The sequence below is a fragment of the Harpegnathos saltator genome, unplaced genomic scaffold (genome assembly GCF_003227715.2).
Source record: "Harpegnathos saltator strain DR-91 unplaced genomic scaffold, Hsal_v8.6 scaffold844, whole genome shotgun sequence".
NCBI classification, from domain to species: Eukaryota; Metazoa; Arthropoda; class Insecta; order Hymenoptera; family Formicidae; genus Harpegnathos; species Harpegnathos saltator.
In genome coordinates, this window is record NW_020230698.1 from 421086 (window position 1) to 433463 (window position 12378).

General features: G+C 48.8%; 1 protein-coding gene across 8 annotated transcripts in view; it reads left to right on the forward strand.

Annotated features, from left to right (window-relative positions):
* rsh (Rap GTPase activating protein radish) overlaps positions 1 to 12378 on the forward strand; it is a 132035-nt gene that overhangs the window by 91347 nt on the left and 28310 nt on the right. For 4 of the 8 annotated variants that reach the window (XM_025307280.1, XM_025307279.1, XM_025307286.1 and 1 more), the window contains 8 exons: positions 6308 to 6444; positions 7036 to 7476; positions 8086 to 8323; positions 8683 to 9142; positions 9378 to 9516; positions 9702 to 9879; positions 10134 to 10338; positions 10690 to 10801. In XM_025307280.1, coding sequence (XP_025163065.1) covers positions 6308 to 6444; positions 7036 to 7476; positions 8086 to 8323; positions 8683 to 9142; positions 9378 to 9516; positions 9702 to 9879; positions 10134 to 10338; positions 10690 to 10801 — 1910 coding nt within the window. Of the gene's footprint in view, positions 1 to 4984; positions 5043 to 5209; positions 6231 to 6307; positions 6445 to 7035; positions 7477 to 8085; positions 8324 to 8682; positions 9143 to 9377; positions 9517 to 9701; positions 9880 to 10133; positions 10339 to 10689; positions 10802 to 12378 lie in introns of those variants that run through there. The other 4 variants (XM_025307281.1, XM_025307284.1, XM_025307282.1 and 1 more) reach the window with 2 other exon arrangements.

The window sequence follows — 12378 nt, forward strand, 5'->3', positions numbered from 1 at the left end:
CGAAGCGTCCTACGAATTTTTGAAAAGCGCAGCCGCATTTCTCGCTTCGCATGCTACGCGTCAGCTTCCGGTTACGATGCCTCGAATTACACATGCGCGCTCGCGTCGTGTTGCGCGAAAATTAAATTCAAGAGCGAACATGATCTCGCGGGGATATCCACCGCTCGTTCATAATTTCCACGTTAACGTGACGCCCGCACGACTGGTTCAACCGGCGTCGCGTTACAGTCGTTTCGCGCAATTGCGGCGCGCGTAGACTGCACCAGCGACGAACGTAAGATGATTACCTTAATAACAATAATAAGAAAATGATATATCCGCGCCATGGCGCAAAGGAACTTCGCGAGCAAAGTCACGAGTTCGTCGACGCGTCTTCTCGCTGTCAACTGCGACTTGAGGAGAAACGACCTCCGAGAGGCTTTCAATTTCTCTCGATCGAAAGGGCGAGACAAGTTTGCCGCGTCAAGTTTGTGTTTCGACGAGTCGAAAACGGCTCTACGCTTCGAGCTACAGCAGCGTAACGCGGATCATTTTCCGCCGGGCTCTCGCCGCATTCGGCATCATTGCCGCGCACAATGGATGTTGAAACAGGAAATGTCAAAGCTGTCGTATTAATGACGCAGGGGCATTTCGCCGGTCGATAATACGAGCCGCAATGTGACGTTAAACCACGCATTATGGCGACGTGGCGTGACGAACCGTCCGGTGGATGCGGCACGCGTGTTTCCAAGTATCCGTTTTCACGACCTATTTAACGACGTATTTAATTATAACTATTCGTTCGGCGGTCACATCGTGACGTTCGGCAGTCCATTAGTGGCGCTTGGTGCGGTCAAGAACGTAATTGTTCACGGAGGAAATAAGATTGGGGGGGGGGGCGAGCGACATCAGCTCGCCCGCTTCTGTGCAGAAATCCGCTTTGTCGTGTGTGTGTGTGTGTGTGTGTGTGTATGTGCGTACACGTACGTAAAAAAGTGTGATTTAATAATAATTATCAAAATTTTTAAGTAATTATTAAGATTTCTATATTCCCAATGTTTTTTTCTTTCCATTCGCTCTACCGACCTCAGCGTGGCTACTCACGTGGCTTCTACGTGAGCGTAATCTGCATATATGTACCGTGCGTTTGCACTCTCTCGTGATCTCGCGTGGCGTTAGTAGAAAGTAGAAATTATGTTTCTTGAGGGAAACCATATTAGAAAACTCTCTTTTCTATTACAGGAAATATATTTTCACTGGCAAGAGATCGTCGGAGGTGATCGCGATTCAAGCGCGGCCTATTAATTTAGCGTGAATGAAACCCGTACTTTTCTCTATGTCAATCGATACAAATCTCTTCTCGTTTTTGTAATATCGTTTGTTATATGCATTATTTACACGCATTTTTATGCGCGCACCTTTCGCGTATATTAAATTTGTAATTTAATAAATGATACCGAGCCTGGGAATTCGTGCACGTGGGTGTAAAATAAATTTATCGCGTATCCAACAGAATGAATTTTTCATTAGAGTTTGCAGAGCCAAACGATTCCTTTGTCTCGCGACAATCTATGTCGTGATTTTTCAGGCAGCCCTGGCGTACGCATCAGTCGAGAGTGTCGCTTTAGGTTATGTAGAGCATTCGAGAAATTTCCGCGGCTCGTAGCTGCTGTCGAAAGCCTTTCCTTTGAGCCGCGACTGCTGTCAAGTGCTGAACGAAGCGATAAGAATGAAAGTGCAGCATTAAGGTGGAAAAGTGCCGTATCACGATTAAAATTCATCGACTATTAAGACGCGAATAAACACAAAAGTCCCAGAGCCTATGAATATAATTATACATTCTTCGATAGATTTATGATCGACATCGTTTTCAGGAAAAAGGAACCGAAATTCCTTTTTCCTCAAAACTTGCCCGAAGGCAAGTTAATCGCTCGTTTCGCAGTTTCTTAATAATCCACATTTTAAATATCATTGTTAGCGTAAATTAAAGTTTTAAAAATATAAAATCGATACTTAAATTAAGCACGGAGGATATTAAAATTGCGAAACTTTACGTTCCGACTGAATAATTCGCAAACATAATATTAATTTAAAAACATGTAGGTCGAAACATGAAATATATAGAGAAATATGGAAATAGAAATAAAAATATAAATTATAAAACATCGGGACTGTACAGTATGAGACAAAGAAGAATATTAAAACCGCGAAATATTTTACATTTTATCTAAATAATATTAATAATTATTAAAATTAACTTGTCAAAAAGAAGTTTTGAAATCGCGAAATATTGGGTGAGTGTAAAAGTTCGTGCGGAGTTTGTGAGTAAAAGTCACACAGTGATTAGGCAAACAAAAATCTTTATTCAATCAATGATATATTCTCCATCGTTTTCTATAATCTTTTCCCAACGTTCTGGCAGCATACGGATGCCTCGATCATAAAAACTGCGCGGTTTAGATTCGAAGAACGAAGAGACGCCGTTTTTTAAGGCCTCCAAAGAGTCAAAGTTTTTTCCATTTAAATAATTTTGCAATGACCGAAACAAGTGATAGTCAGATGGTGCGATATCAGGAGAATACGGTGGATGCGTTAAGACATCCCATTTCAGGCTCTTCAGTTTGCGCAGCGTCTTTTTCGAAACGTGTGGTCTAGTGTTGTCGTGATGAAAGACGACTCCCTTGCGATTTGACAAAATCGGACGTTTCTCTTTTATTTCTCGATTCAGATTGGTTAATTGGCGACAGTACTTGTCCGAATCAATCGTTTCGCCAGCGGGGAGAAGCTCGAAATAGATTATGCCCTTGCAATCCCACCAAACAGAGAGCATCACCTTCATCGGATGCAAACTGGCCTTTGGCATTGCGTCACCATGCTCACCTGATTGTTTCCATGTCCGTTTGCGCTGAACATTGTTGTAGAGGACCCATTTCTCATCGCCCGTCACTAGTCGATCCAAAAACGACTCGTTATTGAGCCACCCGAGTAAAGAAACGGCTGCAGAAATTCGCTTGATTTTGTTCTTCTCGGTCAGCAAATGGGGCACCCATATATCGAGCTTCAAATCGAATCCCATCTTTTTTAAACGCCGAAAAGCAGTTGATCGGTCAACGTTTAGTGCTGTAGCAACTTCTTCTGTTGAAATTCGCGGATTATTGAGCACTAAAGTACGCAAAACATCGTCATCAATGTCAGAAGGTCGACCAGAGCGTGGCTCGTCTTCAAGGTTAAATTCTCCGCGCCGAAATTTAGCAAACCATTTTTCCACAGTTCGTTTAGCTGGTGCTTCATCCTGATAAACATCCTGAATGTTTTTTACGGCTGCGGCAACGTTTATTCCCTTCCGAAACTCGTAAAGCATAACATGCCGTAAATGCACCTTATCGATACTCATTTTTAAAGTGATATTTCTCGAAGCAGTTTGTATGAAAACAAATGACTTTTTTTTTAATAACAGCTGAAGACGTCACCTTTCCAACGTTATATAATATGTAGATGGAAGTATTAATGACAACCCTTTACGACGCTTATAACTCCATCTATTGAAACTCCGCACGAACTTTTGCACTCACCCAATATAATAATCACACAGGCAAATGTAAAATCGTTGTCCGAATCGAGAATGAGAAAAGTAAAAGTCGGGAAATTGCATCACTTTAAGGTCGAATAATCCGTGAGTAGAGGCGAGCTTATCCCTTGGAATCTGTTCGCGAATGTTTTTCGAAGGAAAGCTTCCGAGCTCATTGACGATCGATATTAGACACGAGTTTGCTACCGATGCCCGTTTGTTTGGTTGAGCGGAGCAATTGGGGGCAAGTGAATCGCTAATTAGGTCACTTTGTGCATAAGTAAGCCCTGAGGCTTTGACGGGCAGATTAATTAATTGTTGGCCGTTTCGGGTCCAGCTCCGGGCGAGCTGCAGTTTTTTCGTCCGACGCGACGCGACGCGACGCGACGCGACGCGACGGCTCAGAGTTCCACTCCAAGGGCGAAACTGTAATTGCGCCCTGTCGCGCAACGGCTCAGCCATTGAATCACCGCTCTTAATTTGTCTTACACAAGGCGCGTTAAGCTTCGCCGTTCAACGACCGGCCCTATTAGCATAGGAATGGATCGAAGTTGGTCGACTCGCGATTTCTCTTAACATAGGGCTATACGATAGCCAAGTTTTAACGAGGCAACATTATTATGACGCGCGGCGCGGTGGCGGCACAGTAGTCCCTGGAATATTATTAACACGCTGAAACTTGCGTCGGAGAGCGCTCTCGCGTAAATTTATACGAAGATTACGAACGTGAATGCATATTTGATGAGGATTCCGCGGTGTTAAAGTTTACACGTATCTGACGGAAATGCAGTTCACTTAATGCACAAGCTATCCGATGCGAATTAAATCGGATGTGTCTCGGATGTGCACGTCGGCTACGTAACACGTCCAAGTAACACGAAGATTCTCGTGTGAAATGCGTTTATGATAATATCTCGAGTTTGCGTCGGCTAATTGAAATCGCGCTCGCTCCGTGCCTGGCGATAACGCGTTAAATTTCATCTGACGTTCCACGTCAACAACTGGCTAACTGATTGAACACGAGATCGCAGGTGTACGAATTTCTTTGCGAGAAGCGCCGTGTATCATTACTCTGGACGATTTTATAGGTTTGCGTATATGTACACATACACTCCGTATTAGTCAGTCTCTTTGCGACATCATTAAATTTTCCGATATTCCGTGTGAGAAAACTTACGGCGACGGCGACGGCGACGGCGACGGCGACGCGCAAGACGGCAACGCGACTTTCGTAATTAGAAACGATCGCCGATTACTCCCACTACCACCACTACCACCACCACCACTAGCATTCTTCAGGTATCATGTGCGCCTTTTCAGGGTACAGCATCATCGAGTGCGCGCGATGCTTCTCTACATCAACTACTTTACTATCGAACCCGGTAGCGGTCTAACGGAGAAACGAAAAACAAGTTTGTGTGTGTGTGTCTTTTGCAGGTCGGCCAAACCCTTGCCATGCGATGTCGCTGCAGAGCCCCAGACTTCGACATTACAGGTCGAAACAACAAATCAGATATGCGCCTTTTAAAAAGAGTTTTCATTATGTGCTGTATATGAGAAAAGTCATGCGGCTCTCTCGCTCTAGTAATTGTATAAATACATATACTATGTACATATATATGTATATATTACATACATATATATCTCGAGTTTCTTTATGCATCCACGCTTTTGGAATGACGTTCATCGGCGCTCGCGAAACACGTTGCGGTAACATTTCTAGACTCGGTGGCTGACGTCGACTTTGTTGCGTGCGAGCTCGACGATCTCGAGCTTTGCGTACGCTAGGATGAGGATCTTGCTCGGTTCGCACGATGCTCCCCCGTGATTCACCCGTTATTCATATTGGATTTTATGCTAACTCGGAATGAAGAATCAAAATCCGCAAAATGTAGTCGTCGCGTGGATCGCGCGGAGCGCGACGTGTGTGCGTGCGACTTCGCTTTCAACGACGCGGCTGCACTTTTACGCATTCGCAGTCGAGAGTCGACGACTGTTCCTCCCCTTTTATTCAAAAGTGCATCGTCGCGCGGGAACATCGATGCGCGCAAATTTCACATCGCGATCATAATCCGTGGTCGCTCGGTAGAATCCGATTTCGATGAAGTCTCTCGCGAGTCATCCGCGCAATCTTACGACGCAAAACTTATTCCCAGCGTATCTCCCGGTGAAAGTCGACATGGCCGAGCTCGCAACGACCGCCAGCCTCGCTTGTAACTACATCTGCGTTATTGTGTCTATTGTACATTTGTCCGAGTGTTGTTCTACTTAGCTAAGTTTGTATTATCTTGGATATATCTCGTTGAGTTCTTTCGATCGCGCCCACGGAGGTGGGTCGTAGACGAAGCGTGGTTTCGTGGCGACGAAGGTTCAGGAAGAGGCTCGCACCTGTACATAGCAGTATCCCGCGCGCCTCCTCCGGCTGCTTTCGGCCAGCCGAATTTCTCGGATAGCACGAGCGTTTTCAGACGCTCCCGTCGCGTCGTCGCGTCGTCGCGATCTCGCCCCGAGACGCTCTTTACGTTCGCGAAAGGCGGCGGCGGTGGCGGCGAAGAAACCACGACTTCGACGTGAAAATTGTCGTCACTTTTGAGCGCTCTGTTGGCATGGCCTGGTTTCACGTAACTTTATCGTTGAGAGATGCACCTTCTTCTTCCGTTGAGAGTTCTTCTCCGTTCCGCTCGTGAGTGGCGAAGTCATTTCGTCCCTGCGCTCTAGTCCAGCCGGCTCAAGCCGCGACCGTGCGCCTCCTTTTTCCAGGACCATGACAGCGATCTGCTTCGTGTGCAACCTGCCGATCCTGAGTCATCAGGTCGGGCTGATATGGCAAGGCGGCAACGGCTGGGACGACCTCGTGCGCGAGCAAGTGGAGGAGTCTACTTTGAAGCAACGACTGGGTATGCACGGACACGCATTCGAGCCGTAACCAGTATTTTTCGCGCGCGCGCGAGCATATTATGGAAATCCGGTGCTTTTCTCGCACAAAAGTGCCCGGAGTTTATCCCCGCTCCGATATTCGCCGCAGCGATGTTAAAGCCCGAGCTTAATAGACAATCCGAATGTATGTACATTTTCTTCCGCGCCGCGTTCTAAATCACACGCGGATTCGAGGGAGAAGATAATACGAAGCGTGCGCGCACAAATGGAATATTACACGTCTACGACTATTAATCATCGGGAATAAAATCGAGAAATTCACTTTCGACGACTACGCCCAGAGAATGTACATTTCGGTGTTCCTTTTTCCTCTCACTCGTCGTTACGAAGTTGTCAAGAAGAATCTGATCGAAAAGAAACGTAGTTTGTACGAGTAAAAGCGGTACCTTTCCTGTAACGAGTAACGAGATACCCAAGAATCAGGTAGAGACTCGCGTTCTTAACGAACGACTCGCCGAGATGACGACGAGAAGAGCAACGAGATCCCTCGAGATCCGCAAGAGAAAGAAAAGAGAGAAAGCAGAGGTAAAGAGAAACGCGTATTCCTCCAGGGACAGGCAGACGGGACTCTGCGGCGCAGATCACGTCGATCTCGCCGCCGGATGACACCCAGGAGTCCTCACCGACGAATCAACGCCGTCGACGATCCAGCCTCGCTCAGCTGACTGACATCCTGCGCGAGTGGAGCGGCGGCGGTGCCTCCGGGAAGAGCGGACGTGGTAACAAGCTCTGTCGCAGGGAGACCTTGGCGGACATCGCAAAGTCGCTGCCATGGTCCCGGCAAACCACCACGGACGCCAGCCACCTGGTGAGCATGCGGAAGAGACGGGAGAGCTCGGTCGACAGCGGCATCAGGAGCCAGGTGTCGGCCAAGTCCAGGCGGGACTCCGCCATCAGCGACTTCAAGAATGACCTCGCCAGGCTGTGGAGCAAGAAGGACGCGCCGCAGACGCAGCCACCTCCCACGGTCATCTCGCCCACGCCGCGACGAGGTAAAACCTCTTTTCTTTTCCGGGGCGAAAGAGCGGCGGCGGAACTCTTTTCTTCGTTTTCCAGCGGCCGGTTCTAAAAATAGCCGACCGCCGACCGATTGCCTCGGGCTTGCCTCGAGGTTGATTCCGCGAAAATGTCGTTTCGCGAGTCGCGATGTCGGCGGCGGGAGAGCCGGCGGGGCTGATACATTTTGCATGCGGAATGTAAGCTCGCCGGCTTTCGCGGCGGATAAAACGGCGCGCGACGTTCCGCCGCTGATTACGTGCCGGCTTAACGTCTCTCGAACGCGGCAACGAGTCGGGGCAACAGGCAGGGCCTGGAAGTTATCCTGGAAATGACGACGAGGTGTGCCGCGCGCGCGCGCGCGACCTCACGTGAAATCTTGGGAATCGTTGACATGCCGCATGTAATTTTTTTCACACATTCCGCGCGATTCTGAGATTCTTCAGAGTGCCAGGGAATACATTGTGCATTCTTCGGAGCATCTCGCGGTAGAGACTGCGTTTCTTACGTAATGCGAGAGTGGATGCGCAATGGAAATGCACCTGTTGTATATTTGTCGAATTATACGATCGTATATATCGTGTTAATTAGCATGTCGGTTGCAGGCTCAGGCGAATCGAGAAACTCCCGTCGCGGCTCAGGCGAGAGCCTGAGATCCAGGAGGGACTCGATGATCACGGCACAGTCCACGAGTAGCGAGCGTAAACATAACTGTCGTCACCATAGACGCAGGCAGTCTCAACAGTCGGTCGACGGGGGTGGCATGACGCCTACAAAATATTACAGGAACGACCAAAGACCGAGCGCCTCCAGCACAGACAGCGCGGCCAGTAACGCGGTCAGGTCAGTACGGGTGATGGGAGTGCGCACAGAACAACTCGGTGTTTTGCTGGAGGTAACGGTGTTACCTCGCTTTCTTCATCTCTGCGTACGCATTTGTACGCTGCTCTGCGAGAACAAGTGTTGCTAATTGTTTCAAAGGTTAACACGAGGGTTTATTAAGAAGCTAACAATTAAGTACTATGGTCAAAATCGGTGAATCGTAAGACTTCCCAAGCAACCGATAAAAGATCGCACTCATCGCGATATTTTCTACTACTGAGCGATACGTTGTTCAGAGCGAGAGAGGTTCGTATGTCGTGAATTCTACATTAATAAGATGGAATATATTCGCCTCGTTCATTAAGTCGCTTTCGTTGCAGGGAACACCTGGAAGCTCAGAGGAATTCCATGGACAGGTCGAGCAGTACCGAGACGAAGACCCAATCGCCGGGTCTCCTCATGACCAACGCGAAGACGACGGTGGCGACGTCGACGTCCTTGATGGTCGACAGCAAGACGCCGGTCGTCGCCACGATGACCGAATCGAGGACGTCGATGGTAACGGTAAACACCTCAGTGGCGATGCCCACCCTGTCGACCTTGTCTGTGGACACGAAGGCCATGGCCGATAGCAAATATGCCAATCTGGACGCATCTGTGAACCCGCCGACTATCGTCATGTCCTCGGTGACACCACCGGCGATCTCACCGACGGTCGGAAGCAACCTCCCGCTTCCCGGCACCTCGACTTCCGGCAGCTCCAGCCCGGTCGGCTCTCCGAACGTCAACAATACACCTACGCATCCGTTGCTTTCCACGCGAAGGGACTCGACTACGCAGGTGAGCTATTGGAGAAGACGTAATTCTTGTCGATTCCACGAGAATGAAGAGAATGTATAGAGCTCGATGAGCAGAAAGAGCTGTGTTGAATGTTCGTGCGGTGTGAATCGCGCGAAGCCATATTCAGCTCTTTCATGCAATTCGATAGATTCCGCCCTTTTCAGGCTTTCCTGAGAATTCTTTAACTTCTCTCGGGAGTGACGTATTGTAACGATCATCGATTTCTTTTCGACAGTGTTACTACAAAGGCAAAGAAGTCTCGCCGAACAAATTGTCAAGACTGACGCGCCAGCAGGCAGCGATAGACGAATCGATGCCGCCCGCAGGACGTCGTGGTAGCCAACCAACCCTGTTACCCGATCCGGACGATGGGGGTAAGTATCGACTGCTGTTACAGCTTATTTTATTTCATGACACGAAATTAGACTAAATTGTCCATTCTAAAGTTGACGGAATTGATGTATCATTTAAACGATAACGTTGAGACTTCAACAATAGAGAAAACACGAGTGAAACGTCAGACGAGGAAATCGTGATTATCTTATTGCCGTGCTCGAAGGTCGAAAAGCACGGAGGGATTCTTTGAGCCCGGACTCCGCTTCCTACCCGCGACGACGCGATTCAAAGAGTCACCTGAGCCCCGATAGGAACGTCGATAAGAGGGATATCAGCCCTATCAGGCAGAGGAAAGCTCGACTGAGGAGGCAGTCCACTTCTATGGCTGGTCGGCCACCGAGGTACCTGCAAATCTATCGATTTTTCAATATGAGACGTGCAAACGCGATGCTTACATTCACCGATCGTCGACTGAGAAGTTGTTATCGGCTTAGCTTCGCAATCACCCTTAATTTAAAAATTGATCTCACGCAGAGTAACAGAAATTCAGATAGAAGAAAGGTTTTTGCGAAGATTTGAGAGGACATTTGTCTCTGAATTTGAAGCTGGATTTGGGGGCGATTCGAGCCTGGTATCGAACTTCGTATTACCGTAGGTCGCCCGACAGTTCCTCCTGTTCGTCCAGGGATCCCAGTCCTTGCGCCCGTGCACCGAGCGGCATCCAGCACGCGCCGATAATACGACGGCAATCCACTACGGAGGAGATCCTGATAGCGCGCGGATTTCGACGGCAGAGCACCACCGAGGAGATGATACGATGCCGTAACTTTCGACGACAGAGTTCTCAAAGCGACGACACGGTGCGTCTCGATGATTCACTTCACAGAGTCATAGTCGTATCTAATTGTTATACATAAACAGACCGTCGAGATTATTTTTTTGAGAAATGAGCAAAATCAGAAAGATCGCCTTGGTCTTTTGCGCTAGCATTTCGATTCCAATAATCGCAATCGAGTCTTTTCGCTCCGTTGATGAAAGAGGAAAGCTATTCTAAAAATTAATTCTTAAAAATTCAAGAAAATTAAATAAATTCAAGTTAATTTCTAGAAACTTCGCTAAGATGTGAATCTTTTCTATTAGCCTCCTTTCCTCATAATGATTTTGTCGATTATTTCAGTCCAAAAATAATTTGGTGTGCCTTTGTTGCACAGGTTCAAAGATACCGCGGTCGAAGGGACAGCTCGGCTCAAATCACGGACGGCACTTTCGCGACGATGACGGTCGAGACGTCCAGCACCTTCTTCGACAGCAGCACCCAGACTGGTGAGTGACTGACTAACTCAGAGACCATCTTTTCGTTAGATTATGGTTATATCTATGCACGTACGCGCATACACGGACGCGTGATCGCGAACATATCGTTTCTGCGATGCCGCGACGAATCCCAGCATATGTCCATTCGCATTTATTTCGATTTTGACAGTAGAGACGGTCTCGCACGTTGACGCACGCCGAGCGCGAGCAATTTGCGACTTTGTGAATTTTCAACTACCCCGTGTGCGTCGCGTTGGAAGTTTTAGTCTCGCGACTAAATTTTCTTTCTCGTCGATTAATGTCTGCAGTGGGAATGATATCAGCGAAAGAACTCGGCCCGCCTCGGCGTTTTCATTCTTATTCACCGAGAACGTCACGAATATTAGTTGCCTTTCGATAATTGTCGAGCGTTGATTATTTCGTCCGGTTTATCGCTGATTCAGAGCGCATCCTTCACGCATCTGCCTTGCCTGAAGCTCGCACGAGATTTCTTTCGCGAATTGAATTTTGCGCCATTCGATGGTTAGAGCCGTGCCCAACGAAGCTGTACGCACACAATCCCATCGATCCGTCGTGTAGGACTACCTGGACGATCCGAAAGAGGAGTTGAACGAAGCGCGAGCGACGGGGGTGATTCCCGTCGTCGTTGCGGACGTAACGTTGCGTTTCTCGCGTAACGCACAACGTTGCGTCGAATTTCGCGACGAATTCGCGCCCTCGCGGTCGCGACATGCGCGATCGGGCGTGGGCGTCGCGGACGGACGGCGTCGCGACGCCCGAGGACGCAGGCGTCGTCGTGGCCGGCTTAGTTCCTACCAAGTGACACCGGGTGCATGGCAGTCGATAGGCTGGAAAATCAACCTTTGTGAGGTACTCCTCGCCTAAGGACGAGGCGTGCGTGTACACACTCGTCGCGGCTCCGCTTCGTGCGCGGGGTGTCCTTCTGATTGTCGGGACGAAGGAAGCTAGCGAGCTCACGAGGACACGTTCTCGCGGCGCTTTCCGCCGAGAGGCGAGGACATCGGAAAGTCCGTCGGCGCGCTTGGAGAACAGTGGTGTTTACCCCGTGGTCCTTGTGGATCGACGATCGAATTCCAACCTTTGCCGAGTGGGAACCTTCGGAGAGAAGCAGAGGACCCCGTCGCCGATCGGACGGCCCACCTGATCCTGCGAGTCGCGCGGCAAATCCTCCAATTCGCCCACACGTTCTCTTAATATCGCCCCCGTCTCTGTCTGTTTACTTGCATCGAAGGATCGATCCTGGGCCGATCAAATGTACAACGAGCTCGTCGGTGGCGTGTCACGCCGTGAAGGGTAGAAGGGTGCGCGCTACTTCCTGCGGAAGAATGACACCGTCGAGTTTGCTCATTAGGGCAATTGTAACGTGCTGATTATATCGTGGGTGCCCCCCCTCTCTCTCTCTCTCTCTCTCTCTCTCTCTCTCTCTCTCTCTTTCTCTCTCTCTCTCTCTCTCTCTATTTCTCTCTCTCTCTCTCTCTCTCTCTCTCTCTCTCTCTCTCTCTCTCTCTCTCCTTTCCTGATCGACATATCAAAGTTCACTGGCGGGCTTGAGACTTCCATGTGAA